The following is a 25,497-nucleotide window of genomic DNA, read 5'->3' on the forward strand; positions in this document are numbered from 1 at the left end:
AGATACAGCATGGAATAGGCCGTGCCACCCAGCAATCCTCTAATTTAATCCAGGCCTAATCATGGGACAATTTATAAAGATCAATTAACTTAACACGTGGTACTCTTTGGACTGCTCGACACCAAATTCAGGAAACCCTGGTTGATGAGAGATATTGAGTCTTAGGTAAGGTAAGGAAAGGGAGCACACATCACTTTAGGCAGCTGGGTACGAATTAATCCCTCGATGAATATAAAATGTTTAAGACAAGGGTTAAGAAGGAGAATCAGCAGGGCAAAAAAAAAGAGAGATAGATAGAGAGAGGTTAGCCATACTGGATCTTTATTAGACCGTAAAACATAGGAGCAGAATTAGGCCATCTGGCCCATCGATTCTGCTCCACCATTCAATCATGGCTGATCCATTTTTAAAATCTCATCCTCAACCCCAGTTTCCGGCCTTCTCTCCTTAATCTTTGATGCCATGTTCCATCAATCTCTGCCTTAAATACACCCAATGACCTGGCCTCCACAACTACACGTGGCAACAAATTCCACAAATTCACCACCCTTTGACTGCAGAAATTACTCTGTATCTCTGTTTTGAAAGGGCGCCCTCTATCCTGAAGTTGTGCCCTCCCGTCCTAGACTCTCCCACCATGGGATACATCCTTTCTACATCCTCTCTGTCTTGGCCTCTCAACATTCGAAAGATTTCAATGACAGCCCCCCTCATCCTTCTGAATTCCAGCGAGTACAGACCCAAAGCCATCTAATTTCCTCGTATGATAACCTTTTTATTCCTGGAATCATCGTTTTGAACCCCTTCTGAACCCTCTCCAATGCTAGCACATCTTTTCTAAGGTAGTGGCCAAAACTTGCTCACAATACTCCAAGCAAGGACTCACCAGTGCTTTATAAAGCCTCAGCATCACAGCCTTGCTCTTGTATTCTAGTCCTCTTGAAATGAATGCTAACATGGCATTAGCCTTCCTCACCAGTGACTCAACCTGCTAGTTAACCTTTAGGGTGTTTTGCACAAGGACTCTCAAGTCCCTTTGCATCTCAGATTCCTGGATATTCTCCCTGCTTAGAAAATAGTCCACACATTTATTTTTATTACCAAAGTGCGTGACCATGCATTCTCCAACATTGAATTTCATTTGCCACTATCTTGCCCATTCTCCTAATCTGTCTAGGTCTTTCTGCATCCTACCTATTTCCTCAACACTACCTGCCCCTCCACCAATTTTCGTATCATCTGCAAACTTGGCAACAAAGCCACCTATTTCATCATCTAAATCAGTTATATACAGCATAAAATGAAGCGGTCCCAACACCGACCCCTGCAGAACACCACTAGTCATTGGCAGTAAACTAGAAAAGGATCCTTTGATTCCCACTCGCTGCCTCCTGCCAATCAGCCAATTCTCTAGCCATGTTAGTAACTTTCCTGTAATACCATGGGCTCTTAACTTGGTAAGCAGCCTCGTGTGTGGCACCTTGTCGAAGGCCTTCTGAAAGTCCAAATATACAACATCCACTGCATCCCCTTTATCCATCCCTGGAGCGCAGGAAAACGAGGGTGACCTAACAGAAGTTTATAAAATCGTAAGGAGTATGGACAAGGTATATAGTCATAGTCTTTGTCCCAGAGCTCGAGGACACACAGACAAGATAAGAGGGGAAGGATTTAAAAGAGACCTACGAGGAAACCTCTTTGCATCGAGGGTCATAAGTACCTGGAATGAGTGTCAGGGGAAATAGTCAATGGTTGAGGCAGGTACCATGCAACATTTAAGAGGTATATGGATAGATACGTGGAGGGGAGGGGCTTGGAGGGTTATGGTTTGAACACGGATAACAGGGACGAGCAGGAAGGATGCTGTGGTCGATATTGGCCATTTGGGCCGGAAAGCTTGTTTCCGTGCCGTACTAATTTATGTTGAAAAACGGGCATAGAAGGCTGTGATGTCGCTTTGGGAGAATAGCCAGCCAAAGCAGAAAGCACAGTCACCTAAACGTGGCACAAGTACATGCCAAAGAAGGGGTCACCCACGGTACAAAGACAATGCAAGGACACAATACAAACTATATTGTTCAATGTCTCAAGGAACTTTGATTAGTGTAGATATCCAAAGCCATAGGCTCTCACAGCATGCTGTAGTCTCTCTGTACCACAGGCTGAGATTTCTAATGGCCATTAAATGATAGCGTGATGGAGTGGTGAAGTAGCAGCAATAAATATCACATGTTGTAAAACAACATCATGACCAAAACCACTAAATATCAATGTTGGAATATTGTTCTTTTAAATGAGAAACATATCATCAGGATAAAAATTAAAAAAAGCAGTTTGATGAGGAATATTAATCTCTAATATACAAATGGGTGACCTACGTGATTGCAAGATCCAGTGTAATCCACCTGCCAAAAGGTTAATTGTAAATTTATTGCAGCATAAAGTTTGAGTTTGCAGATCTTACGACACTAACTGATATAATCAGAGAGCAAAAATCAAACCTATGTTCCAGAAACAATCATAATTGCACAATCTTTGAATTTTTAATTTTTGAAATTCACCCGCTGTCCGACCTGATATGGGTGAAAATCCGAGATGGGCCATATAAATGGCCTCCAGAACATAAACCACTCGGAACCTCACAAAATCTTCTGTGCACCTCTATCACTGGGAATCAAAGGCTTAAATATCAGCTACTACAGGAAAAAAAAAACAAGTCCATAACCACAGAAAATATTCAACTACTGACACAACTTTTAGGAGAGAGGGTCAAATGATAAAACCTTTTGGACAAAGAAAGATTAGATTGAAAACTTTTTGAAATATAATATTCAGGGAGAACTGGGTCCTTCTATGCTCAGGATGTTAAAATTCTCGAATGGTTACTGAATGGTGAAGTTAATTGGAAACAGAAAAGACCACTCTCCAGAGGACATGGAGAAGGTGTTTCCAATAGTGGGGGAGTCTAGGAGCAATGGGCACAGAGTAAAACAATGTCTCTTGAAAATAAAGATGAGGAGTTATTTCTTTTGCTAGTGGGTGGCAAATCTGTGGAGTTCAATGCCACAGACCAGCTGTGAAGGTCAAATTATTGGGTATATTTTAAAGTGGAGTTTGGTAAGCTCTTAGAGTAGTTGCTCCCGGAAACTCCAGCCATTGGTGCTTTGCCATCATCCCTGCTAGTGTCCCTTTCCAATTAATTTAGGCAAGTTTCTCTCTGATGCCTCTCTAATCCCCTTTTTTTCCTATTGTAATACTAATACATCTAATTTTAGCTTCTCACTTTCAAACCGCAGGGGGAGCTCTATCATATTATGATTACTGTCTCCTAAGGCTTCCTTTATCTTAAGCTCCCTAATCAAATCAGATGCAATACATAACTGCCGCCATCTGATTTCTCAATGGACATTGAACTTATGAACACTACCTCACTCTTTTTTGCACTACTTATTAATTTAACTATTTTATTATATACATTTATTGTAATTCACAGATTTATTATTATTATGTATTGCAATTTTGATGTACAGTACTGCTGTAGCTAAAACACCAATTTCACGACACATGATATTAAACCTGATTCCGATTCTGGAACTCTGCAGATCAGGCAGCATCTATGGAGGAAGTTAACTGTCAACTTTCCAGGCTGAGACCCTTCATCAGTACCTCAATGGCCCAAATCCCTTCATGGAGAATGATACTGCTCTCCCTAGAAATACACCCACACAAAAATGTTCTGTTTGTGGAGGTATCCATTCTAATATGGAGGCTCTGCATGTTGGAAGCTGCTTCAATATAAAAATTATTATCACTGATATTTTTCTTCCAATACAATGAGTACTTCATGCCATAAAAATCCAGGATTATAGTCTCTTCTCTTTTAATGTCTTGTTACCGAAAAGGGCAAAAGATAGAGGTCACTCTCACAACACATCGACAAAGTTTTTTTACTAAACAGTTAAATGGCTGGCTTACTATTTACTATTCTAATTCAGGTTTCCAGGATTAAGTTATTCCCTGGCGCTGTCATTTAAGAACATATACTTAGCAATTCAGTATAATAGGTACTAAAGCACATGTGGCAATATTATTAATTAACACATTGAATTTGCTGCGACATAAACAGTATGGGATAAGAAACATGTTGATGCATTTATGAAAATTACACAGCACAATTTCAAATGAAAAATAAATATAGAAGCTTTAATGTAGGTAAGCAGAACTCATTAGGACCTCAGCGATCAAGCATTGTGCACGTTGCACACCCTGTACTCTGAAGTAACCAGGCTCCTGCACACTAATGGAGCCAAAGCAGCATCTGTTCTTAGAAAAACATGAAATACACGTCAGATTAATTTGAGTTAAATACAATGATATTGGCCTTTTGACAGCCCAAGGTTGCCTGTCTTGACGATCCTGCTGACTGAGTGAACTCCCTTACATAACAGACACACGACAACCTCTCCATCTTGTGTGACTAAGCATAACGGATTAGGAGCTGCAGACCAACAAAAATATATATATAGATGTCCTAAATAAAGAAAAACGCTGGCAAAACTCAGCAGGTCAGGCAGCACTGGTGAAAAGAAAAAGAAGAATTAATATTTCAGATCAGGGAACTGGACTCAGGAACCTGAGTTATGGCGAAAGATTGAGCAATTGGGACATTTTTCACTGGAGTGCAGCAGAGTGCGGGTGATCTGTCAGAGGTATATAACATCATGAGGGGCACAGATCACATTAATGCAGTCTTTTTCCATGGGTTAGGGAAATCTAGAACTAGAGGGCTTGGTTTTGGTGTGAGAAGAGAGAGATTTAATAGGAACCTAAGGCTCTTCCAGAGAATGGTCAGTATATACCAGGGGAAGTGGTTGAGCAAGTGCATTAGCAATACATGTGTAATATAGATATATAATGTAAATAATACACTTTAATATACTTGTCCAAGTGCCTTTTAGATGTTGCCAATCATGGGCAAATGGGACTAGTTAAATGGGAATCATCAGCATGGATCACTTTGGCCACAGGGCTGGATGGCTCTATAATCTCTACTTTTCTTCACACAGATGTTGCCTGGCCTGCTAAGTGTTTCAGGTATTTTATGCTTTTATACAGGATTAAGAACTGTGAAAAAGATAGTTTCAAAAATACAGTTTTTTCCCCTTAATTAGGTCTCTCGAAACTGAAATGGCTTCAAGGGGTTCCCACCTTCAAATTTCCACCTCCCCTCCCAACTGAGATCAGGGGATAACAGCGTCACTAAAGTAAAAGTGTGGTTGGAAACTGTGAGGCTTAACTGGATAAGACCAGCAAAGACATGGGGATAGTGAAATGTAATTTGCCTGTAGCTGATTAGTTGGGGTTTGGGGGAGGGGGCTCTGTGTATAAAGTTCACATAAATTAAACTTATGAGTGCCACATATTGGGGGGGGGCATGTCAAATGCATACGTTTAAGCTGAGAGAAAGAAAGTTTAAAGGAGATGTGTACGGCAATCTTTTTCTAAACTGGGGGAGGTGGGTGTGTGAATTAGGCTGCCAGAAGCAGGTGTGATAGTGGCATTTAAGAGGCCATAAGGTAAGCACATGAATATGCAGGGATAGATCGATATGGATCAATTACAGGCAGAAGAGATAGAGTTAATTTTGCCAAGATGTTTGATTCAAATGCAGTAGGCAGAGGGATCTATGCTGTACTGTTCTATGTCATCTGTCCACCACCACTACACTGCCTAGGCTGCATGAACCGCACCTTGTATTGTACGTCAGCTGTGCAAGTTTAAAGTCGACCAGCATCTCTTCAAGGGAATTTGCACCATGACTACATCAGTCTGTGGAAGTCACTCTAGAAGTTACTAGAGTCATAAGGGACTCAATAAAATCCAACAGGTAGCTGGTTCCACAATATTCGAGCAGTGAATTGGTAAGCTTGTGGAGAAGGTAAAACGTTCTTTATCAATATTTGTGCCACAGGCTCAAACAATGGGAGGAGATAGCCAAAGATGAGAATGGTAAGAATATGAGACTGGATACTACTTACATGTAACCTTGAAATCTGTTCAGATCGTTGTTTGGCTTTTCACATTCGATAACACTGTTAAACTTCATCGGGTCAAATTCAGTCTCCTAAATACGCGTACAATGGATGCAAAGAAGAAAAAAGTCAATCAAGTTGATTTCAAAGGGAAGTGCATGCAAAAGGACAAAATAGTGCCCTGTCACTTGAAATTATATCTTGAATATGTTCAATAAGATTTCAAAGTAATTTTATTATCAAGGTACGCATATGTCAACATATATACAATCCAAAGATTCACTCCTTTCTGATGCCAGCAGTGAAAAGAGAACTTGGACTAGATCGCAGCGTGTTTGATGATGGACACTGCTTTCTTGTGTTAGCACTCCTTGTAGATAAGCTCAATGTTAGGGAGGGCTTTTCTAGTGAAGGACTGGGCCGTACCCAACACTTTTTACGGGTTTTTCCATTCCTGGCCATTAGTGCTTTCATACCAGGCTGTAATGCATCCAGTCACGATACTCTCCACCGTGCAGCAAAAGAAGTGAGTCAAAGTTTTAGGTGACATGCCAAATCTGCTCCGATTTCCCCACACTGGTGCTCATAAAACATGTGTAAACACCTGTTTTTGGTTTAAGCTATGTTTAGTAAAATTCTGAGAAGCTGCTATCCAGTTATTTGGAACTATGACAATCTAGCTCCTGAGCACTCCTTTTAAATTTCCCAGGGCCCTGCTTCCCGTGCTCCTTTAAACGCACTGAGGCCCTCTTTTCTGCACTCCCTTGAAACATCAGTTAAATAGTCCAGAAAGTCTGTCAGCCCAGCACCACCAAAGACCCAAATGTGGCAGGTTACTGGGATTTTGGTGCACTGACTTTATGGAGGACTACTAGCTTCTCCGAAGATCATCATGTTGCTGTCTGGAGTTGAGCCATATTAGATTAGATTAGATTAGATTCAACTTTATTGTCATTGTGCCAAGCACAGATACAAAGCCAATGAAATGCAGTTAGTATCTAACCAGAAATGCAAACAATAGTATTATTTACAAAATAACTGTGAATAAAAAGTAAGTGCTACAGCACACAAATATAAAAGTACTGAGACAGTACAATATGGGTGCAATACTGCTTAGTGCTGTGATGTGAGGTTCAGCAGGGTCACAGCCTCAGGGAAGAAGCTCTTCCTGTGCCTGCTGGTGCGGGAGCGGAGGCTCCTATAGCGCCTACCGGATGGGAGGAGAATAAAAAGTCCATGGTTAGGGTGAGATACATCCTTGATAATGCTTTACGCCCTGCCCAGGCAGCGTTTATGGTAGACGCTCTCAATGGTGGGCAATTGGGTGCCGATAATCCGCTGGGCAGTTTTCACCACCCGCTGGAGTGCTTTGCAGTCTGATACGGGACAATTGCCATACCACACTGAGATACAGTCGGTGAGTATGCTGTCAATGGTACAGCGGTAAAGGTCTGTCAGTATCCTAGGACAGAGGTGAGCTTTCTTGATGCTCTGCAGGAAATAAAGGTTCTGTTGCACCTTTTTGATCGGGATAGAGGAGTTCAGGAACGCAGTCATAGGTGAAAAAGGAGTACAGAAGAGGGCTCAGCACAGAGCTTTGAGGTACGCTAGTGTTCAGGATGAGAGTGGAGGAGGAGAGGTTGTCTAACTTAACAGACTGGGGTCTATTAGTCAGAAAGTCCAAGGTCCAATTGCAGAGGGATGAGCTGATACCAAGCTGGCGAAGTTTGGCGATCAGCTTGGAGGGGATCACAGTATTGAATGCCGAACTAAAGTCAATGAACTGCATTCTGACGTAAGAGTTGGGGTTGTCCAGGTGGGTCAGGGCAGAGTGAAGTGCCGTGGAGATGGCGTCCTCTGTTGACCTGTTGGTGCGATTGGCAAATTGAAGCACCATATGGTGCTTAGCTCCCAGTAAGGTGAAGGGGGAGATTCAATCAAGATTCAACAGTGAAGCTGGCGGAAGTGAAGTCACTGCAAAGGCAGTGAAGGCAGAGACAGGCCACAACAGTAAAAGGTCCTCAGTTGTCTTGCATTCCATGCCACTGGATCCTGACCTCGATCTATCAAGTGCCATGATGCCCGTGTGTCAGCCTCCCCATGCTAACCAAAGTCACGCACAGGCATTCTCCACTTGTGTGAATCCCGGATTGGCCTCTGCAGCCACCTGAAGATCCAGCAATAGACAATCTCTTCGGAAAGCATCACGCTCAACTTGAGTGACCGCATCACTACCAGATCACTGAACACGCTGAGAAGATAAGTGACCTTTCTGATGGCACTGGTCAAGAGTGGTCAAGGTTGAAGATGGAGAAGAGTACGTTATAAATTTATAATTTCTTTTTTCAGACTGAATGGTTTTGTCGTTAGTTCCTAGTTTCTTTGCACATGACTTTAGGGGCTTGGCTTGGTCTTCCGTCAATTTCCATTTGAAACAATAAGCTTTAACATTCTCTGCACCGATGCTGGAAGGTTTGCTGAGATGTTCAAAGTCCATTTCTGCAAATGACAATGCTCCGGCTGGCCACTGCCTTGATTTCAGTTACCAGTTCCACGTTTCTGTTCAATGCGAAGGTGGAAGAATGATCCAAAGTTGAAACCATGGTGAGGAACTACAAATCTAGCTGACCTGCTCATTAGTTTGCTCACAAGGCACTTATGAAGATTAAGTACCATCTATGAAAATTATTTATTTTACTTAGAGGTATCACATGGAACAGGCCCTCCCACCCAATGAGCCACACCTCCCAGCAACCCACCTACTTAACACTAGCCTAATCATAGGACAATTCAGAATGACCAATTAAACTACTAACTGGTATATCTTTGGACTGTGGGAGGAAACCGGAGCACTCAGAGGAAACCCACATGGGGAGAACATACAAACTCCTTACTGACGGTGCCAGAATTGAACTCTGAACCCTGGAATGCTCCAAGCTGTACTAGCATTGCAGTAACGGCTTCTCTAGCATGATGCCTCAAATTAGTAAGAGTGTCAAAGGTTATGGGGAGAAGGCAAGAGAATGGAGTTGAGAGAGATAATAAATCAGCCATGATAGAACGGAGGAGCAGAATCAATGGGCCAAAATGGCCTAAATCTGCTTCTATATCTTATGGTCTAATATCACAAATTTAAGGAAAACAGGTGGTTACAGTATAAGAGGAGGCCATTTGGCCCAATGCTTCTGTGGCCACTCTCTACCAGGGTAAGACCATAAGACACAGGAGCAGAACTTGCTCATTTTGGTCATCGAAGCTGCTCTGCCATTTGATCATGGCTGATTTATTTTCCCTTTCAACTCCATCTTCAGGCCTTTCCCCCATAACCTTTGACTCCCTTACTAATTAAGCACCTATTAATCTCCACTTTAAATATACCCAGTGATTTGGCCTCCACAGCCATCCGTGCCAATGGATTCACACAGACTCACCATCTTCTGGCTCAGGCAACTCAGCATTGTTCAGGGAGGGAATGTAAAAGATGGTGAGAGTCCTGCATCCTTCTCAGCTGTGTTTTCAGTTTGAGCAGGAAGTCTCCTTCTCTATGTTTAAACCATGTTAGAGCCAAAAGGTTCTTACAGTCCTAGCCTGAGTGCTTGTTAAGAAAACTCCATTCTTAATAAAAGATCTTGTAATGGCAAGTCTTGTATTCTTATTCCCAGAACAGTGTGCTCCTGATGTCAATGCTCAGCTGCTGTCTCCAATCTAGAGACCGAATAGTGAGATTCCTAGTCTCTGTGGTCACAGTCTAGATCTTGATGGACTGTCTCATCTTTATTACATTCTAGAGGTTGTATTGAGAGCATCCTGAGCAGCTGCATCACTGCCTGGTACGGAAATTGCACCATTTCGGATCGCGAGACCCTGCAGCGGATAGTGAGGTCAGCTGGGAAGATCATCGGGGTCTCTCTTCCCGCCATTACAGACATTTACACTACATGCTGCATCCACAAAGCAAACAGCATTATGAAGGACCCCACGCACCCCTCATACAAACTCTCCTCCCTCCTGCCGTCTGGGAAAAGGAACCGAAGCATTCAGGCTCTCACAACCAGACTATGTAACAGTTTCTGCCCCCATGCCATCAGACTCCTCAATACCCAGAGTCTGGACCAACACCAACTTACTGCTCTCTACTGTGCCTATTGTCTTGTTTATTATTTATTATAATGCCTGCACTGTTTTGTCCGCTTTATGCAGTCCCGGGTAGGCCTGTAATCTAGTGTAGTTTTTTTTCTGTGTTGTTTTTATGTAGTTCAGTTTAGTTTTTGTACTGTGTCATGTAACACATGGTCCTGAAAAACGTTGTCTCATTTTTACTCTGTACTGTACCAGCAGTTATGGTCGAGATGACAATAAAAGTGACTTGACTGTAAATGTCCTTCGATTGAAGCAGTGGAAGAGACATTTGTATAGGTCTCTCCTTTGATACAGAACATTAGTGAATCAGGCTGATCTTCCTGACCTCAATCTCTTCTGTTTTCATCAAACACTGAAGTGTTTCTGCTTTTACTAGGTCTCTGCAGTTTCAGGGTATCTTCCTATCTCCATGCAATCCCTATAGCCTTACTGTGGCATCATATCAGTCAACACAAGACTGCACCTACTGAGAGGCACTTGTTTGGACTGGTGTGAGAGAGCACAGAATAGCTCGTTCTTATTTTTGTCAGGACAGTCACTAACAGCAACGTTAAAGCACATCTAAGAGGCATTTACTCCGGCGCCTTCCACCTTGAGCAAAGGCCACATGAAACAATCAAATTAATTGTTTTAAGTAAAAAAGTAACCTTCTGATGAAGAGCAATGAGAGACACTGAACCCATGAACACTACCTCACTACTTTTTTATTTCCAATTTTGCATTACTTATTTAACTTAACCATTTAATTACCAGTATGTATAATTACTGCAATTCATGTTTTTTTTCTCTGTCATTATGTATTGTATTGTTCTGCTGCTGCAAAGTGAACAAATTTTTTGCGACATATGCCAGTGATGTTAAACCTGATTCTGATTCTGTTGTTGAATCTATCAAAATTTATAGGTCACACATGAACTAGTCTCGCAGCATTTAAAGAGCAGGTAATTCAGGAAAAAGGCTGCACTGTATTGATCTATTTATGGCAAACAGTTGGGAATGAAGTGGAATGATTAAACGAAAATCTGCCAAGTGTGAGCAAAGCTGCAAAAAGCCACAAGGGAAACCTTGGCAGTAACAGACTGATTCAGTCCTGAAACTGCACAGGGAATTATTAAGTTACTGATCTCTTCCAGCTCCAATCAAACAACTCTACCTAAATCTGTAGTCTGCCTTTTCTATTTCAAAGCTATTAGCCCTACAAATAATCCACAGTATGTCCTGATTTCTAAAGCAGCCCGGAACGAGTAGTGAGTATTGCTTTGGCTCTCATATGGTGTGGGATATTGTCGAAGGTCTCAGATCTGATGCAGGTAAAATGCACGCCATCATGCAAGTAAGGGATAACCCCAGAGGCTTCTACAGACCATTACCCACCCAACAGGGAAGCTTGATTCCTACCTGTAAAAACAGAATGTTCATTTCTGTACAGAATAAATGATCAATCCCTCTAAGATATGCTGGGTTTTGCATTTCCATGTGTATTACTGATGAAAGATGCATGATAGAAATCACATCAGTCCGGGGTGACGTTTCACTCTGGGTACAAAAGTTGAAGGAAAAATCTTCTAAACTTCCATTGTAGATCCTCCCAGCTCAACTGCAGAACCCTATATACAGCACGGTTAGGATATACCCTAATAACAATCTCTTTATTGTTCTTGCTTCCTCTAATTAATCTGGCTTCTGGCCTGTCCCCCTTTTCCCCTCTCACTGGCTCAATAATAATGTCTCATATCAGCTTTTTATCTTTTATGCAAGATAATACTTCCCCTCTCCTGCACGCACTCCTTATAAATATTTTCCAGTTCCTTATCCTTCTCCTTTTCATTTTGGACATCTTTTCAGCACATTTATCTATTTTCTTTTTCATACCTCACCTCTCATCCACTGAACTCTCCTCAGCTACTCCTGGAGGACCAAGATCATGATAACTTGAGAGTCATATTCCCACAGCCTCAACAGTGATAGAGTTCCTGTTGTCCTTACTTACCACCACATGAGCCCCTGCATCTTTCTTTACAACTTCTACTGTCTCCAAAGGGATCTTACCACCAAAGATATCTTTATCTTCCCCCCTACCTCCGCTTTCCACAGGGATTGCCCCCTCTGTGACCTTCTTGTCCATTTGTCCCTCCCCACTAATCTCCCTCTCAACATTTATCCCTGCAAGTGGCCAAGGTGCTACGCCTGCCCATTCATCTCTTCCCTCACCTTGATTCAGGACCCAAAACAGTCCCTCCAAGAGAGGCAACACTTCACCTTCGAATCTGCTTGGGTTGTCTATTGTGCTTAGTGATTCCAGTGCAACCGCCTCTACATTGGTGAAACCCTTTGTAAACCTGGGGCCTATTTTGTCGAGCACCTCCGCTCCATCCACCAAAAGCAGAACTTACTGGTGGCCAAAAATTTTAATTCCCATTCTTGTTCTGACATGTTGGTCAACGACTTTCTCTTGTGCCATGATGAAGCCACCCTCAATGTGGAGGAGCAATGCCTTATATTCTGTCTGGGTAGTCTCCAATCTGATGGCATAATCATTGATATCTCCTTCCCATTAAAATTGCTTTCCCTTCCCCTCCATTCTTCTCCTATTCCCCACTCTGGCTGTTTACCCCTGCTCTTTCCTCCTGGGTCATCTCCTCCTTCCCTTTCTCTTATGGTCCACTCTCCTCTCCTATCAGATTCCTTCCCCTCCAGCCCTTTACCTTTCCTACCCTCCTGGCTTCACCTATCACCTTCTAGCTATCCTCCTTCCCCTCTCCCCACCTTTTTAATCTGTCTTCTTCCCCCTTTCTTTCCAGTCCTGAAGAAGGCTCTTGGTCTGAAACAATGACTGTTTATTCACTTCTATAGATGCCGCCTGGCCTGCTGAGTCCCTCCAGCATTCATCTGGTTTCACTAAAGATTGGAACATTAAACAACTTCTTTTGGCTGTTGATAAAAACAGCAGTTATATCAGGAGAATGCGTGGCAGCAAAGAAACGCATACAAACATTCCTCAATTTACAACAGGGTTGCATTCCTGGAGAAGATTTTAAACAAAATTCTTTAAATTAATAAGTCTGAGTGAAATGCCATATGGGTGCTTTGAGGCAATCTGTCCCTATGGACCCCGAGCTGGATAATATATTGTGTGGCAAAAGACAGATTTGCAAAACAATAAAAGATAAATGGCGTTGTAGTAAAAATATCTAAATGAAGTTGTAAACTGAAGGGTTTCCAAAAGACAGTTATGTTTTCTTTTAAAGCTGTTAGCTCAGAAGAAAACCCACATTGACAGAATCACCCAAATTTTGGAACAAGTAACTTTATAAAACTTCAAACACACCTCTACACCGTTCATGGGTAAAACAATACCACGGCCTAGTCAGGGCAGAAACAGGACGATGGTACAGATGAATGAGTGGCTGAGGAAGTGGTGCAGGGGGGCAGAGTTTAGATTTCTCGATCACTGGGCTCTCCTCTGGGGAAGTTATGACTTGTACTAAAAGGACAGGTTACACCTGAACCCGAGGGGGACCAATATCCTTGCTGGTAGGTTTGCCAGAGCTGTGAGAAGGGTTTAAGCTAATCTGGCTGGGATACGGGAAAGGCAATTCTGGATTGGTTGTTGTGAAACGAACCAGACTGTATAAGGGAGCTTAAGGTAAGGGAATCCTTGGGAGGTCGGATCGACAGAATTCACCCTGCCATTTGAGAGGGAGAAAGTAAAGTCAGAATTACAATGGAATAAAGGGAATTACAGAGGCATGAGAGAGAAGCTGGCCGAAGTTCACTGGAAGTGGACATTAGCAGAGATGATGACAGAACAGCTATTTTACGTCAGTCTTCACTGTGGAAGACACTAGTAGTATGCCAGAAATTCAATTGTAACAGGGCATAAGTGAGGGCAGTTTTTATCACTAAGGAGAAGGTACTTGGGAGGCTGAAAGGTCTGAGGGTAGATAAGTTACTTGGACCAGATGGACCACACTGTCAGGTTTCTCAAAGAGGTAGCTGAAGAAATTGTGGAGGGAGTAGTAATAATCTTTCAAGAATCGCTAGGTTCTAGGATAGATTCAGGGGATGGGAAATTGTAAATGCCACTGCACTTTTTAAGAAGGGAGGGAGGCAAAAGAAAAGAAACTATATGTCAGTTAGCCTGACACCAGGCTAATGTTAGGCTAATGTGCAGATGTTAGAGTCTATAATTAGGGATGAGATTCCAGGGTACCTGAGTTACACGATGAAGTAGGACAAAGTCAGTACGGTTTCCTTAAGGAGAAATCTTGCATGACAAATATGTTGGAACTCTTAAAGGAAACAGCAGACAGGGTAGACAAAGAGACAGTGGATGTTGTTTACTTGGATTTACAGAAGATCTTTGACAAAATGCCACACACGAGGCTGCTTAACAAGAACCCATGATTATCCAGGAAAGATATTAACATGGATAGGAGATTGACTGACTGTCAGCAGAGAGCAGTGGGAGTAAAAGAGGCCTATTTTGGTTGGCTGCTAGTGTGGTGTGCCATGGTGTTGGCAATGGGACCGCTTTTTTTTACGTTATATGTCAACGATTTGGATCATGGAGCTGATGGCATTGCAGCAGATGATACAAAGATGTGTGGAGGGCAGGCAGTGTTGAGGAAGCAGGGAGCCTGCTCAAGGACTTGGACAGATTGGGAGAATGGGCAAAGAAATGGCAGGTGGAACATAATGTAGGGAAGTGTACGATCAAGCACTTTGGTAGAAGGAATAATGGTGTAGAATGTTTTCTAAGTAAGGAGAAAATGAAAAAAAAACCTGAATTGCAAAGGGACTTGGGATTCTTTGTGTAAGATTCCATAAATATTAACTTGCAGATTGAGTTGGTGGTAAGGAAGGCAAGAACAACATTAGCATTCATTTCCAGAGGATTGGAATATAAGATGCAGAGGCTTTGCAAGGTATTAGTCAGACTGCACCTCTGAGCAGTTTTGGTCCCCTTATCTAAGAAAAGACGCGTTGTCACTTCAGAGAGTCCAGAGGATGTTCACGAGAATAATTCCAGGAATGAAAGGGTTAAGATATGAGGAGCATTTGATTGCTCTGGGCAGGTACTCACTAGAGTTTAGAAGAATGAGGGGTATCTCATTGAAACCTACTGAATATTCAAAGGCCTAGATAGAATGGATGTAGAGAGAATGTTTCGTATAGTGGGTGAGTCTAGGACCAGAGAGCACAGCCTCAGAGTATAGAGACATCCATTTAGAACAGAGATGATAAGGAATGCCTTTAGCCAGAGGGTGGTGAATCTGTGGAATCTGTGAAGGCAAAGTCAATTGTGTACAGTACATTTAAAGCGGACGTTGAAAGGTTCTTGGTTAGTCAGGGCTTCAAAAGTTACGGAGAGAAGGCAGGGGAGTGGGGTTGAGAAAGATAATAGTAGAATGTAGTGGAAAGACTGAGCAGATTCGATGGGCTGAGTGGCCTAATTCTGCTCCTATATCTTATGGTCTTGAAAAAACATTCAGTGAGCAGCAGTTCTGGGGGGGATAATGAGAGAGTCAGTGGAGAATGGCCAGACTGGTTCAAGCTGACAGGAATGCGAAAGTAACTCATCTAACTATGAGTTACAACAGTAATGTGCAGAAGAGCATCTCTGAACGCACAACACATCGAACCTTGAAGTGAATGGGCTATAGCAACAGAAGACCACAAATGTACACCGAGAGGCTCCTATGACAAGCTAATAAACCAGGCAGGAGTACAAGATCAGGCAGAAAGTGGGCTACCAACTCAGCCACAGACCTGGCAGTGAACTCTCTGCAATTGAGAGAAATCACTGGCAACCTATGTCTGGGGCGGCAAGGCCTCGGCTCAGCACACTTCCGACAACGGGAGAGTGTAAGTGCAAGGGATAGGTGCGACTGGGTCCAGGGAGAGGTACGGAACTGTGAGGACGAAAAGCCGTTATCGAAAGCAGTGGAGGTGAGGTCACAGGGTGCTTGGATGAAATGGGATTTTCCCAAGCGCAAGATCATTTGGGCAGAGCTTTGGAGACTGGAGCCATTCCGCATTTTTTCCCTCCTGTGGTCCGTGTATGACTCTCTCCCTACACCATGACAGCCGCACACATGGGGGCTGAGAGAGGACACTAACTGTAAGCTTTGTCGTCAGCGGCGTTCACAGGCACACAAACTGTCAGGATGCAAAACAGCTTTAACTCAAGGACTGGGCGGGTGGCACCACCACAAGGTCCTGCTGTCCCTTGCTGACACAGTGGAGCAGGAGAGGTGTAAAAAGAGACCAGCAGGCAGAGAGGCAAACAGGGCAGTCATTTTCATCAAGGAAGAGGGGCAAGGCCATCATAGCAAGGAGGCCTAAATCCAATCTGCTGCAACCTGCCAAATCGTGGAAGAGGAGGGTCGATGTGGGGAGGAAGCCGCGGTTCCCGGAGGTCGTACAAACCACACATTGTACTGTGGTCCACCAAAGACAAGAAAATCATCCTGGAGGAGCTCACAGTACCATGGGAGGAATGAAGTGAGGAGGCTCATGAGAGGAAGGCCCTGAAGTGCCAGTCCTTAGTCCAGGAGTGCAGGGACAAAGGATGGCAGACATGGCTATTCCCCATGGAGATCAGGTGTAGAGGGTTCCCAGCAAGATCAGGATGGAGTTTGCTGTCTGTGCTGGGCCTTGATGAAAAGAGCAGGAACCAGGCAGCTCGCAGGTTGGGGGAGGAAGCAGAAAGAGCGTCTTGTTGGATATGAACCTGGTGAGGGGAGTTGAGCTGGAAGTCAGGAGCAGATGGGCAGTGTCTTGGCCACCACTGCTGACCCATCAACTGGAGAGTGTAGTGGTTAGGGGTCAAAACACTCTAGGAAGGTTGGGCAGCTCCTGACGATATCTGCTCCTGGCCAAAGGCTACGGTTACCTCATCAGGTAACTGCCGAGAGCACCCCAGTGTATGATGCAAATGTACACTTTATTAGTTACAGGAGGTACATAACAAAGTAGCTACTGTGCATTTAGCAATCAGTAATGTTTTCAGTTGCTATTAATTGTTCTAAATTAAAAAGGTCCTACCCACGTTAGTAAGTTTCAAGCTTTACAGATCAATAACCTATCAAACTTTCAACATGCTCAGTCAGATAAAATTCTGATCCAACCTGTAATGAGAAATTCAAATACACTCAGTGGGCATAGAATCTTGTCTTAGTTTCCTCTGCTCGAAGGGGACGTTAGTTTGTCCTCAAAAAAACGCTCTAAGTATTAACTGGATAACTCAAAGATCTTATTTAGCAGCAGATAGAAGAGTCAAAATTATACGGGTTTGTATGCCAAAGAGTTCTTGCAGATGTTGAAAAATTCACACGGAGAGGAGAAGGGGTAGGGGATGGTGTGAATTGTGCGTGGGGAATGGTGAAATGTTTCTTGAACTACTGATGAATTTCACTGGGACTCCCAAAAGACAAAAGCAGAATAATAGTTCTGACCAGACTCAAATATATAAGGCGAAGGCTCCAAGAGCAAACATTTGCTTTCAATTAACAACTGAGGCCAATAACATCCCAAGTGAGTGAGTGGGCCCTCATCCGAAGAGGACAGAAACTTAGAAATAGATCTAAAGAGAATTATCTGAGGACAGTGACCAATAAGCTTGTTTGGTAATATTAAGTGATAATTGAATAGGCTGACTTTTAATAAAAATATAGGAATCTCACATCGCGAATGGGTCGCCAATAATGAACAATATTAAAATTTGCTTTTACGGTACTTGTAATCTAGCTAACAATTAGGGGATTTGTTGCAATCAAATCATGGCTTCTAACATCCAAACTGTAATGTCTTTAGGAAAGAAGCTACAGTTGGAAAAGATAGCAGCAAATAAAGAAAAGAGGCTTCATTTGGAAATGCAGTGGAGGAATGAGCCTTTAAATTGCATTTGTGAGAACAGAAGGTGAGCCTTCAATTCTAAGGTTACTGGGCTTTGATGTATATTGTCGATGTGAGGTGCTGCAATCAATGTTGTCTTTCTAATGTGGAAACCTTCCATTCAACAGTAGTTTTGATTAAGTGGAGCATAAGACAGAGGAGCAGAGTTAGGCCATTTAGCCCATTGCTCTGCATTTCATCATGGCTGATTTACTATCCCTCTCAACCCCATTCTCCTGCCTTCTTTCTGTAATCTTCTGTAAACTAGTCAAAAACCTGTCTACCTCTGCTATAAATATAGCCAACACATGGCCTTCCCTGCTAACTGTAGCAATAAATTCCATCTGCTGAAACTCCATCTCTTTCAGATTCTGTATTACCCACTGGGTGTAATTTTCATTATTTTTTACTTTAAATTTCTGATTATTTCATATTCCTTTATATAACTTTCCAAACCAAAGTCTAATATTGTTCATTGCTCTTTTTGCTTAGAAGTGCGAAGAACTGGAGCTACTTGAAGAAAGGAACAAGAAAGGGTAAAAGTAGCAAATACGCACTAGTGAGCATGCTTTTAAGGTGAGAGGGGCTAAGATGAAAGGAGCTATGCAAGGTTTGTCTTTGTTACCAAAGTGAGTGGCAGGTGGCTGAGATGTGCTGCCAGGAGTGGGAGTGGAGGCAGAAATGACAGATGCATTTAAGTTGCTCTGATATAGGCACATGAATGTGCACAGAAAACTACATTCAGTGTAGTTTCTGTAATGTTCATGTAGCACCATAGTCCTGAAAAGCATTGTCTCATTTTTACTGTGTACTGTACCAGCAGTTATGGTCAAAATGACAATAAAAAGTGACTTGATTTGACTTGACTTGGTGGGATGTGGACCTTGTATCAACGATTAGTTTCATCATCATCATGTGTCATAATGATGTGGGCGACCATGGTATCTATAACCGTGATTGTGCTTGGCAAATTTTTCTACAGAAGTGGTTTGCTACTGCCTTCTTCTGGACAGTGTCTTTACAAGATGGGTGACCCCAGCCACTATCAAAACTCTTCAGAGAGTGCCTACCTAGTGTCAGTGGTTACATAACCAGGACTTGTGATATGCACCAGTTGCTCACACGACCATCCGCCACCTGTGCCCATGTCTTCACGTGACCCTGTTCGGGGGGCTAAGCAGATGCTACACCTTGCCCAAGGGTGACCTATAGGCTAGTGAAGGGAAGGTGCATCTTACACCTCCTTTGATAGAAACATATCTCCACCCCACCACCCAGGGATCAGTTTAGAAATATATTCAACTGCTAGTTTAATTAGTATAGCACAACATTGTGGGCTGAAGGGCCTGTCTCCATGCTATGTTCAATGAGAATGGGATCAATTGGAATGGTCTTTCTACGTTATTGTACAACACAATGAACCAAATAGCCTCTGAAAATTGATGCAAAGAAGTCAAAATTGTTGTAAAGTTGCTTACCAGCTCTGTAAGCCCCTTAATAACCTGTCGCTGCTTGAGGTTGGTCTCTCCATCAAGATTAGCTGTTTCAATGTGGCAGAGACCGTCAGGATCACTGGAATACAACAGCAGGATGTCGGCAGGAATGATTTCATTGCATCGCAGGCGAACAAAGTCCCCAACTTGAACTTCTTTCCAATACTTTTCCACGTACTTTTTCTCATTCCTAGTAAGAAGCACATACACAGTGGGTATATAGTCTCAGGTAAAAATCTACATTTCAATAAATACCCAACAAGACAAAGACAACATTTTAAATCATAGACCGTAAGACCACAGGTGCAGAATTAGGCCATTCAACCAATCGAGCCTGCTCCAACATTCCATTATGGCTGATTTATTATCCCTCTCAACCCCATTCTCCTGACTTCTCCTCTTATCTTTTGACACACTTACTAATCAAGAACTTATCAACTTTGGCTTTAAATATACCCAGTGACTTGGCTTCCACATCCGTCTGTGGCAATGAACTCCACAGATTCACCACCCTCTGGCTGAAATATTTCCTTCTCAGCTCTGCTCTAAAGTGACATCCTTCTATTCCGAGGCTGTGCCCTCTGGTCCTAATCTCCCCTACTATAGGAAACACCCCCTCCACATCCACTCTATCTGGGCCTTTCTATACTTGATAGGTTTCAACGAGATCTCCTCTTGTTCTTCCAAACTCCAGTGTGTACAGGCCCAGAGCCTTCAAGTAGTTTCTCACACATTAACCCTTTCATTCCCAGAATCATTCTTGTGAACCTCCTCAGGATCCTCTGCAATGCCAGCACATTCTTTCTTAGATAAATAGCCCAAAACTACTCACAATACTTACAAGTGCTGTCTGACCAATGTCATAAGAAGCGTTACCTTTATTGGAAATAGGTGTTGTAAGAATACATGTGAGTACAAGAAAAAGGAACAGTGATTGGCCAAATGGCCCCTAGAGCTTGATCTAGGCCTCAATTCTGTTTTCCTGCCTTTTGACATAATCCTTTGGTATTTTTATAGATCAAAAATCTGGTCTGTCTCAGCTTTGAAAATACTCAATGACTAATAACACACACAAAATGCTGGTGGAACGCAGCAGGCCAGGCAGCATCTATAGGGAGAAGCGCTGTCAACGTTTCGGGCCAAGACCCTTGACCTGTGTCCTGACGAAGCGTCTCGGCCCGAAGCGTCTCGACAGCGCTTCTCCCTATAGATGCTGCCTGGCCTGCTGCGTTCCACCAGCATTTTGTGTGTGTTGCTTGAATTTCCAGCATCTGCAGATTTCCTCGTGTATGCAATGACTAATGAATTATCTTGGCCCACAGCATCTACAGTTATTCCCCTCCATTGATGCTGCCTGACTTGCTGAGTTCCTCTAGCACTTTGTGTTGCTCAGGGTCTCCACCCACACGAAGGGGTACAGAATTCCTAAGTTTCACAACACTCTGAAGAAACAGAATCGTCTAATATCATAAACACCTTCACTTTGTCTGTAACAAGCAGGAATCCTGGTAACCAACCATTTTAATACAATTGCCTATTCCAATTCCAGCAACATGGTCCATAGCCACGGATGAGACCACTCAGGTTGGAGGAGCTACACCTCATATTCTGTCTGGATAGCCTCCAAACTGACAGCGTGAACATTGATTTCTTTTAGCTTCAGGTAGTTTCTCCCCATACCCCTCCTCCCTCTTTCCATTCCCCATTCTGGCTCCCCTCTTGCCCCTTCTCTTCTCATCATCTCCCTCTGGTTTCCATCCTCCTTACCTTTCTCCCATAGTCCACTCTCCTCTCCTATCAGATTCCTTCTTCTTCTTCTTCTTCTTCTTCTTCTTCTTCAGCCCTTTGCCTTTTCCACCTATCACCTCCCAGCTTCTCACTTCACACCCCCTCTCCTCCCCATCTGGCTTCACCTATCACCTTCTAGCTTGTACTCCATCACCTTCCTCAATCTTCTTAATCTTCTCCCTTCTTTTTCAAACCCGATGTAGGGCCTCAGCCCAAAATGTCAGTTCTTTATTTCTCTCTGTAGATACTGCCTTACCTGCTGAATTCCTCCAGCATGTTGTGTCTGATCCTTTTATACCTTCTCAAATGAGTACACAATTTTGGATTTGATATGAGGCAATACATTGCATCGAGTGCCATAGATTCATAGAAACAGGCCCTACAGCCCATCTAGTCCATGTTACACCACTTAAAGTGCCCCCTTCAATTGACCAACTCTGGGACCACACCCCTCCATACCCCTACCATCCATGTACCAATCCAAACTTCTGTTAGACATTGAAATTGAGTTTGCATGCCAGATGCACTGGCAGCTCGTTCTACACGCTCACAACCCGCTGAGTGAAAAAGTTTCCCCTCATGTTGCCCTTAAACTTTACACCTTTCACCCTTAACCCATGACCTCTAGTTGTAGTTCCACCCAGTCTCAGTGGCAAAAGCCTGCTTGCATTTCCCCTTTCTGTACCCCTCATAATTTTGTATACCTCTATCAAATCCCCCCTCAATCTTCTACAGTTCCAAGGAATAAAGTCCTAACCTATTCAATCTTTCCTTATATGTAACTCAGGTCCTCCAGACCCAGCAAAATCCTTGTAAACTTTCTCTGCACTCTTTCAACCTTATTTACATCTTTCTTAAAGGTAGGTGACCAAATCTGCACACAAGACCCCAAATTAGGCCTCACTAACATCAATATAACATCCTATCTCCTCTACTCAATGCTTTGATTTATGAAGGCTATTGTACCTACACTTATTTGGCTTGAAATATTACCATACAATGTTATATACACATTAATATAAATATTTTACAGTCTTTGGCTTCAAAAAGGCAATTTCACATGAAACGATTCGTTATTAGAATCAGAATCAGAATCAGGTTTATTATCACCAGCACGTGACGTGAAATTTGTTAACTTAGCAGCAACAGTTCAATGCAACGCATAATCCAGCAGAGAAAAATAAAATAAAATTTAAAATAATAATAATAAATAAGTAAATCAATTACATATATTGAATAGATTAAAACAAATGTGCAAAAACAGAAATACTGTATACTAAAAAAAGTGAGGTAGTGTCCAAAGCTTCTATGTCCAATTAGGAATCGGATAGCAGAAGGGAAGAAGCTGTTTCTCCATCGCTAAGTATGTGCCATCAGGCTTCTGCACCTCCTACCTGATGGTAAGTGAGAAAAGGGCATGTCCTGGGTGCTGGAGGTCCTTAACAATGGACGCTGCCTTTCTGAGACACCGCTCCCTGAAGATGTCCTGGGTACTTTGTAGGCTAGTGCCCAAGATGGAGCTGACTAGATTTACAACCTTCTGCAGCTTCTTTCGGTCCTGTGCAGTAGCCCCTCCATACCAGACAGTGATGCAGCCTGTCAGAATGCTCTCCACAGTACATCTATAGAAGTTTTTGAGTGTATTTGTTGACATGCCAAATCTCTTCAAACTCCTAATAAAGTATAGCTGCTGTCTTGGCTTCTTTATAACTACATCGATATGTTGGAACCAGGTTAGATCCTCAGAGATCTTCACATCCCTCTACTAGGATTGGTGTGTGTTCCTTCGTCTTACCCTCCTGTAGTCCACAATCAGCTCTTTCATCTTACTGATGTTGAGTGCCAGGTTGTTGCTGTGACATTACTCCACTAGGTGGTACATCTCACTCCTGTACGCCCTTTCGTCACCATCTGAGATTCTACCAATGATGGATGTATCATCAGCAAATTTATAGATGGTGTTTGAGCTATGCCTAGCCACACGGCCATGTGTATATAGAGAGTAGAGCAGTGAGCTAAGCATATACCCCTGAGGGGGCACCAGTGTTGATCGCCAGCGAGGAGGAGATGTTATCATCAATCCACACAGATTGTGGTCTTCCGGTTAGGAAGTTGAGGATCCAATTGCAGATGTTGGTACAGAGGCCCAGGTTCTGCAACTTCTCAATCAGGATTGTGGGAATGATGGTATTAAATGCTGAGCTATAGTCGATGAACAGCATCCTGACATAGGATTTTGTGTTGTCCAAGTGGTCTAAAGTCGTGTGGAGAACCTTTGAGATTGTGTCTGCCATTGACTTATTGTGGCCATAGGCAAATTGAATTGGGTCCAGGTCCTTGCTGAGGCAGGAGTTCAGTCTAGTCATGACCAACCTCTCAAAGCATTTCATCACTGTAGATGTACAAAGCAAATGGAAATTGTTTGCTCTACTGAAGTTAAATCAAAAATAAATTGGACAAATAACAGAAAACCTTCAAGCATCTAGCAAAATGTCAAATCATTACGATAACTAAGGGGAAGGATTTATTTTGAGACGAGACAAAACAAGTTTAACCACTTGATCTCCATTAAGAGATTGTAACACAATACAGGAACATTGTGCTTCTAGTTATTTGTCTGAGTAAAAAAAAAATGCCTGCTGATGTAAATCAATTCAACTGCACCAACCAGTCCAGTTGTATCAATTACAAGATGTTTCAAAGCCTACTGCAAACGTTGCCATGTCAGAATTCGGGAACAGTCTATTGTGAATAAAGCCAGACAGCTTTAGCAGTTTAATACCAAGAATACCCCAAAAGGGCAGACACAATGCACACTCCATAGGGAAATGTAATGGAGTGACTCTGGACAGACAGAACCAAAATTACATCCCATTATGCTTTGCAAAAGGCAGATGTATTAGGATTCATTTTGAAACCACTCCTCCTGCCTTCACACCAACAAGCAACATTGAAAACAGAAAGAAGACACAATTAACTATCTTTGTAGGATTATTGCAGCACAGAGCATGCAGCCAATCAACTTTGTACTGGGTCCGAAGAGGACGATTCTACACTTCTTTTTTGTAGTCCAACACTCTATTCCATTTCACGTATCCATCCTATTGCTTTGAATTGTCCACCTAAGAGACGTCACAGGTGGTGTGGCACGGCGGGTGTCCGAGCGGGGTTGGGAGCTGACCCCACCTGTCAGTGCTGCCCTCCAGTGTTCACTTGGTTAAAGACAAGCTGGACTGCATTCGTCTGCAGCTGCACAAGCACATGATGAGGAACTGCTGCATAAAATATTCTTGCAGGAACGCGGCTCCAGGGAAATGTCCCACGCACCATCAATCTACAGGCCATAACTACCAGGGACTTGGGCTATGTTTGCTTTGTGAGATGGTATGTTTCACTGTTATTGTAATTTTGGTGCATTGTGACTGTTGGCACTTTGTTTTGCACCATGGCCCTGGAGGAACACTGTTCATTTGGCAATCTGAACTTATTTCTGTCTCTGTGGAATTACCCTACGAGGAAAGTAAAAGTATCTCTTCAAACCCTCCTTTCTGACAAAATAAATCTACAGCCCCAGCTCTGTCTGTCAGAAGAACTAGTTCCTTCTACCTATGCCATCCCAATCAGTCTGATGGGACGCAAGGCTCCTGCCATTGAGAAGGAGGAACAGGAACGTGGGTTCCACACCATCAACTTCAGGAACAGTTATTACCGTACAACCATCAGGCTCCTGAGCCAGCGTGGATAACTTCACTCGCCTCAATACTAAACCGATTCCACAATTTATGGATTCACTTTCAAGGACTCTATGTCTCATGTTCTCAGTATTACTTATCTATTTATGTATTTATTTTTGTTTTTGCATAGTTCGTCACTTTTCCACATTAGGTCATTTGTTAGTCTTTGTGTGTAGTTTTAATTGATTCTATTGTATTTCTTTGTTCTACTGTGAATGCTGTAAAAAAATGAATCACAAGGTTGTATATGGTGATATACACGTACCTTGATAATAAATTTACTTTGAACTTTGAACAGCTTCTCTATATACCCTGTTGAAACTAGCAATGACTAAAATGTCTGCCAATATTTCATAAACTCACAAGAGGCTCAAGTACTTCATAGCCATTTGGCTATTTCCTTCAAGACTC

General features: G+C 42.7%; 1 protein-coding gene across 1 annotated transcript in view; it reads right to left on the minus strand.

Moving 5' to 3' along the window:
* Positions 1-25,497, minus strand: part of atp10a (ATPase phospholipid transporting 10A) — a 228,939-nt gene that overhangs the window by 120,537 nt on the left and 82,905 nt on the right. The window contains exons 2-3 of the mRNA XM_073044103.1: positions 19,550-19,754; positions 6,039-6,124 (exon numbers count right to left, since the gene is read on the minus strand). Coding sequence (XP_072900204.1) covers positions 6,039-6,124; positions 19,550-19,754 — 291 coding nt within the window. The remainder of the gene's footprint in view (positions 1-6,038; positions 6,125-19,549; positions 19,755-25,497) is intronic.

Source organism: Hemitrygon akajei, chromosome 4 (assembly GCF_048418815.1).
Source record: "Hemitrygon akajei chromosome 4, sHemAka1.3, whole genome shotgun sequence".
Taxonomy (NCBI): domain Eukaryota; kingdom Metazoa; phylum Chordata; class Chondrichthyes; order Myliobatiformes; family Dasyatidae; genus Hemitrygon; species Hemitrygon akajei.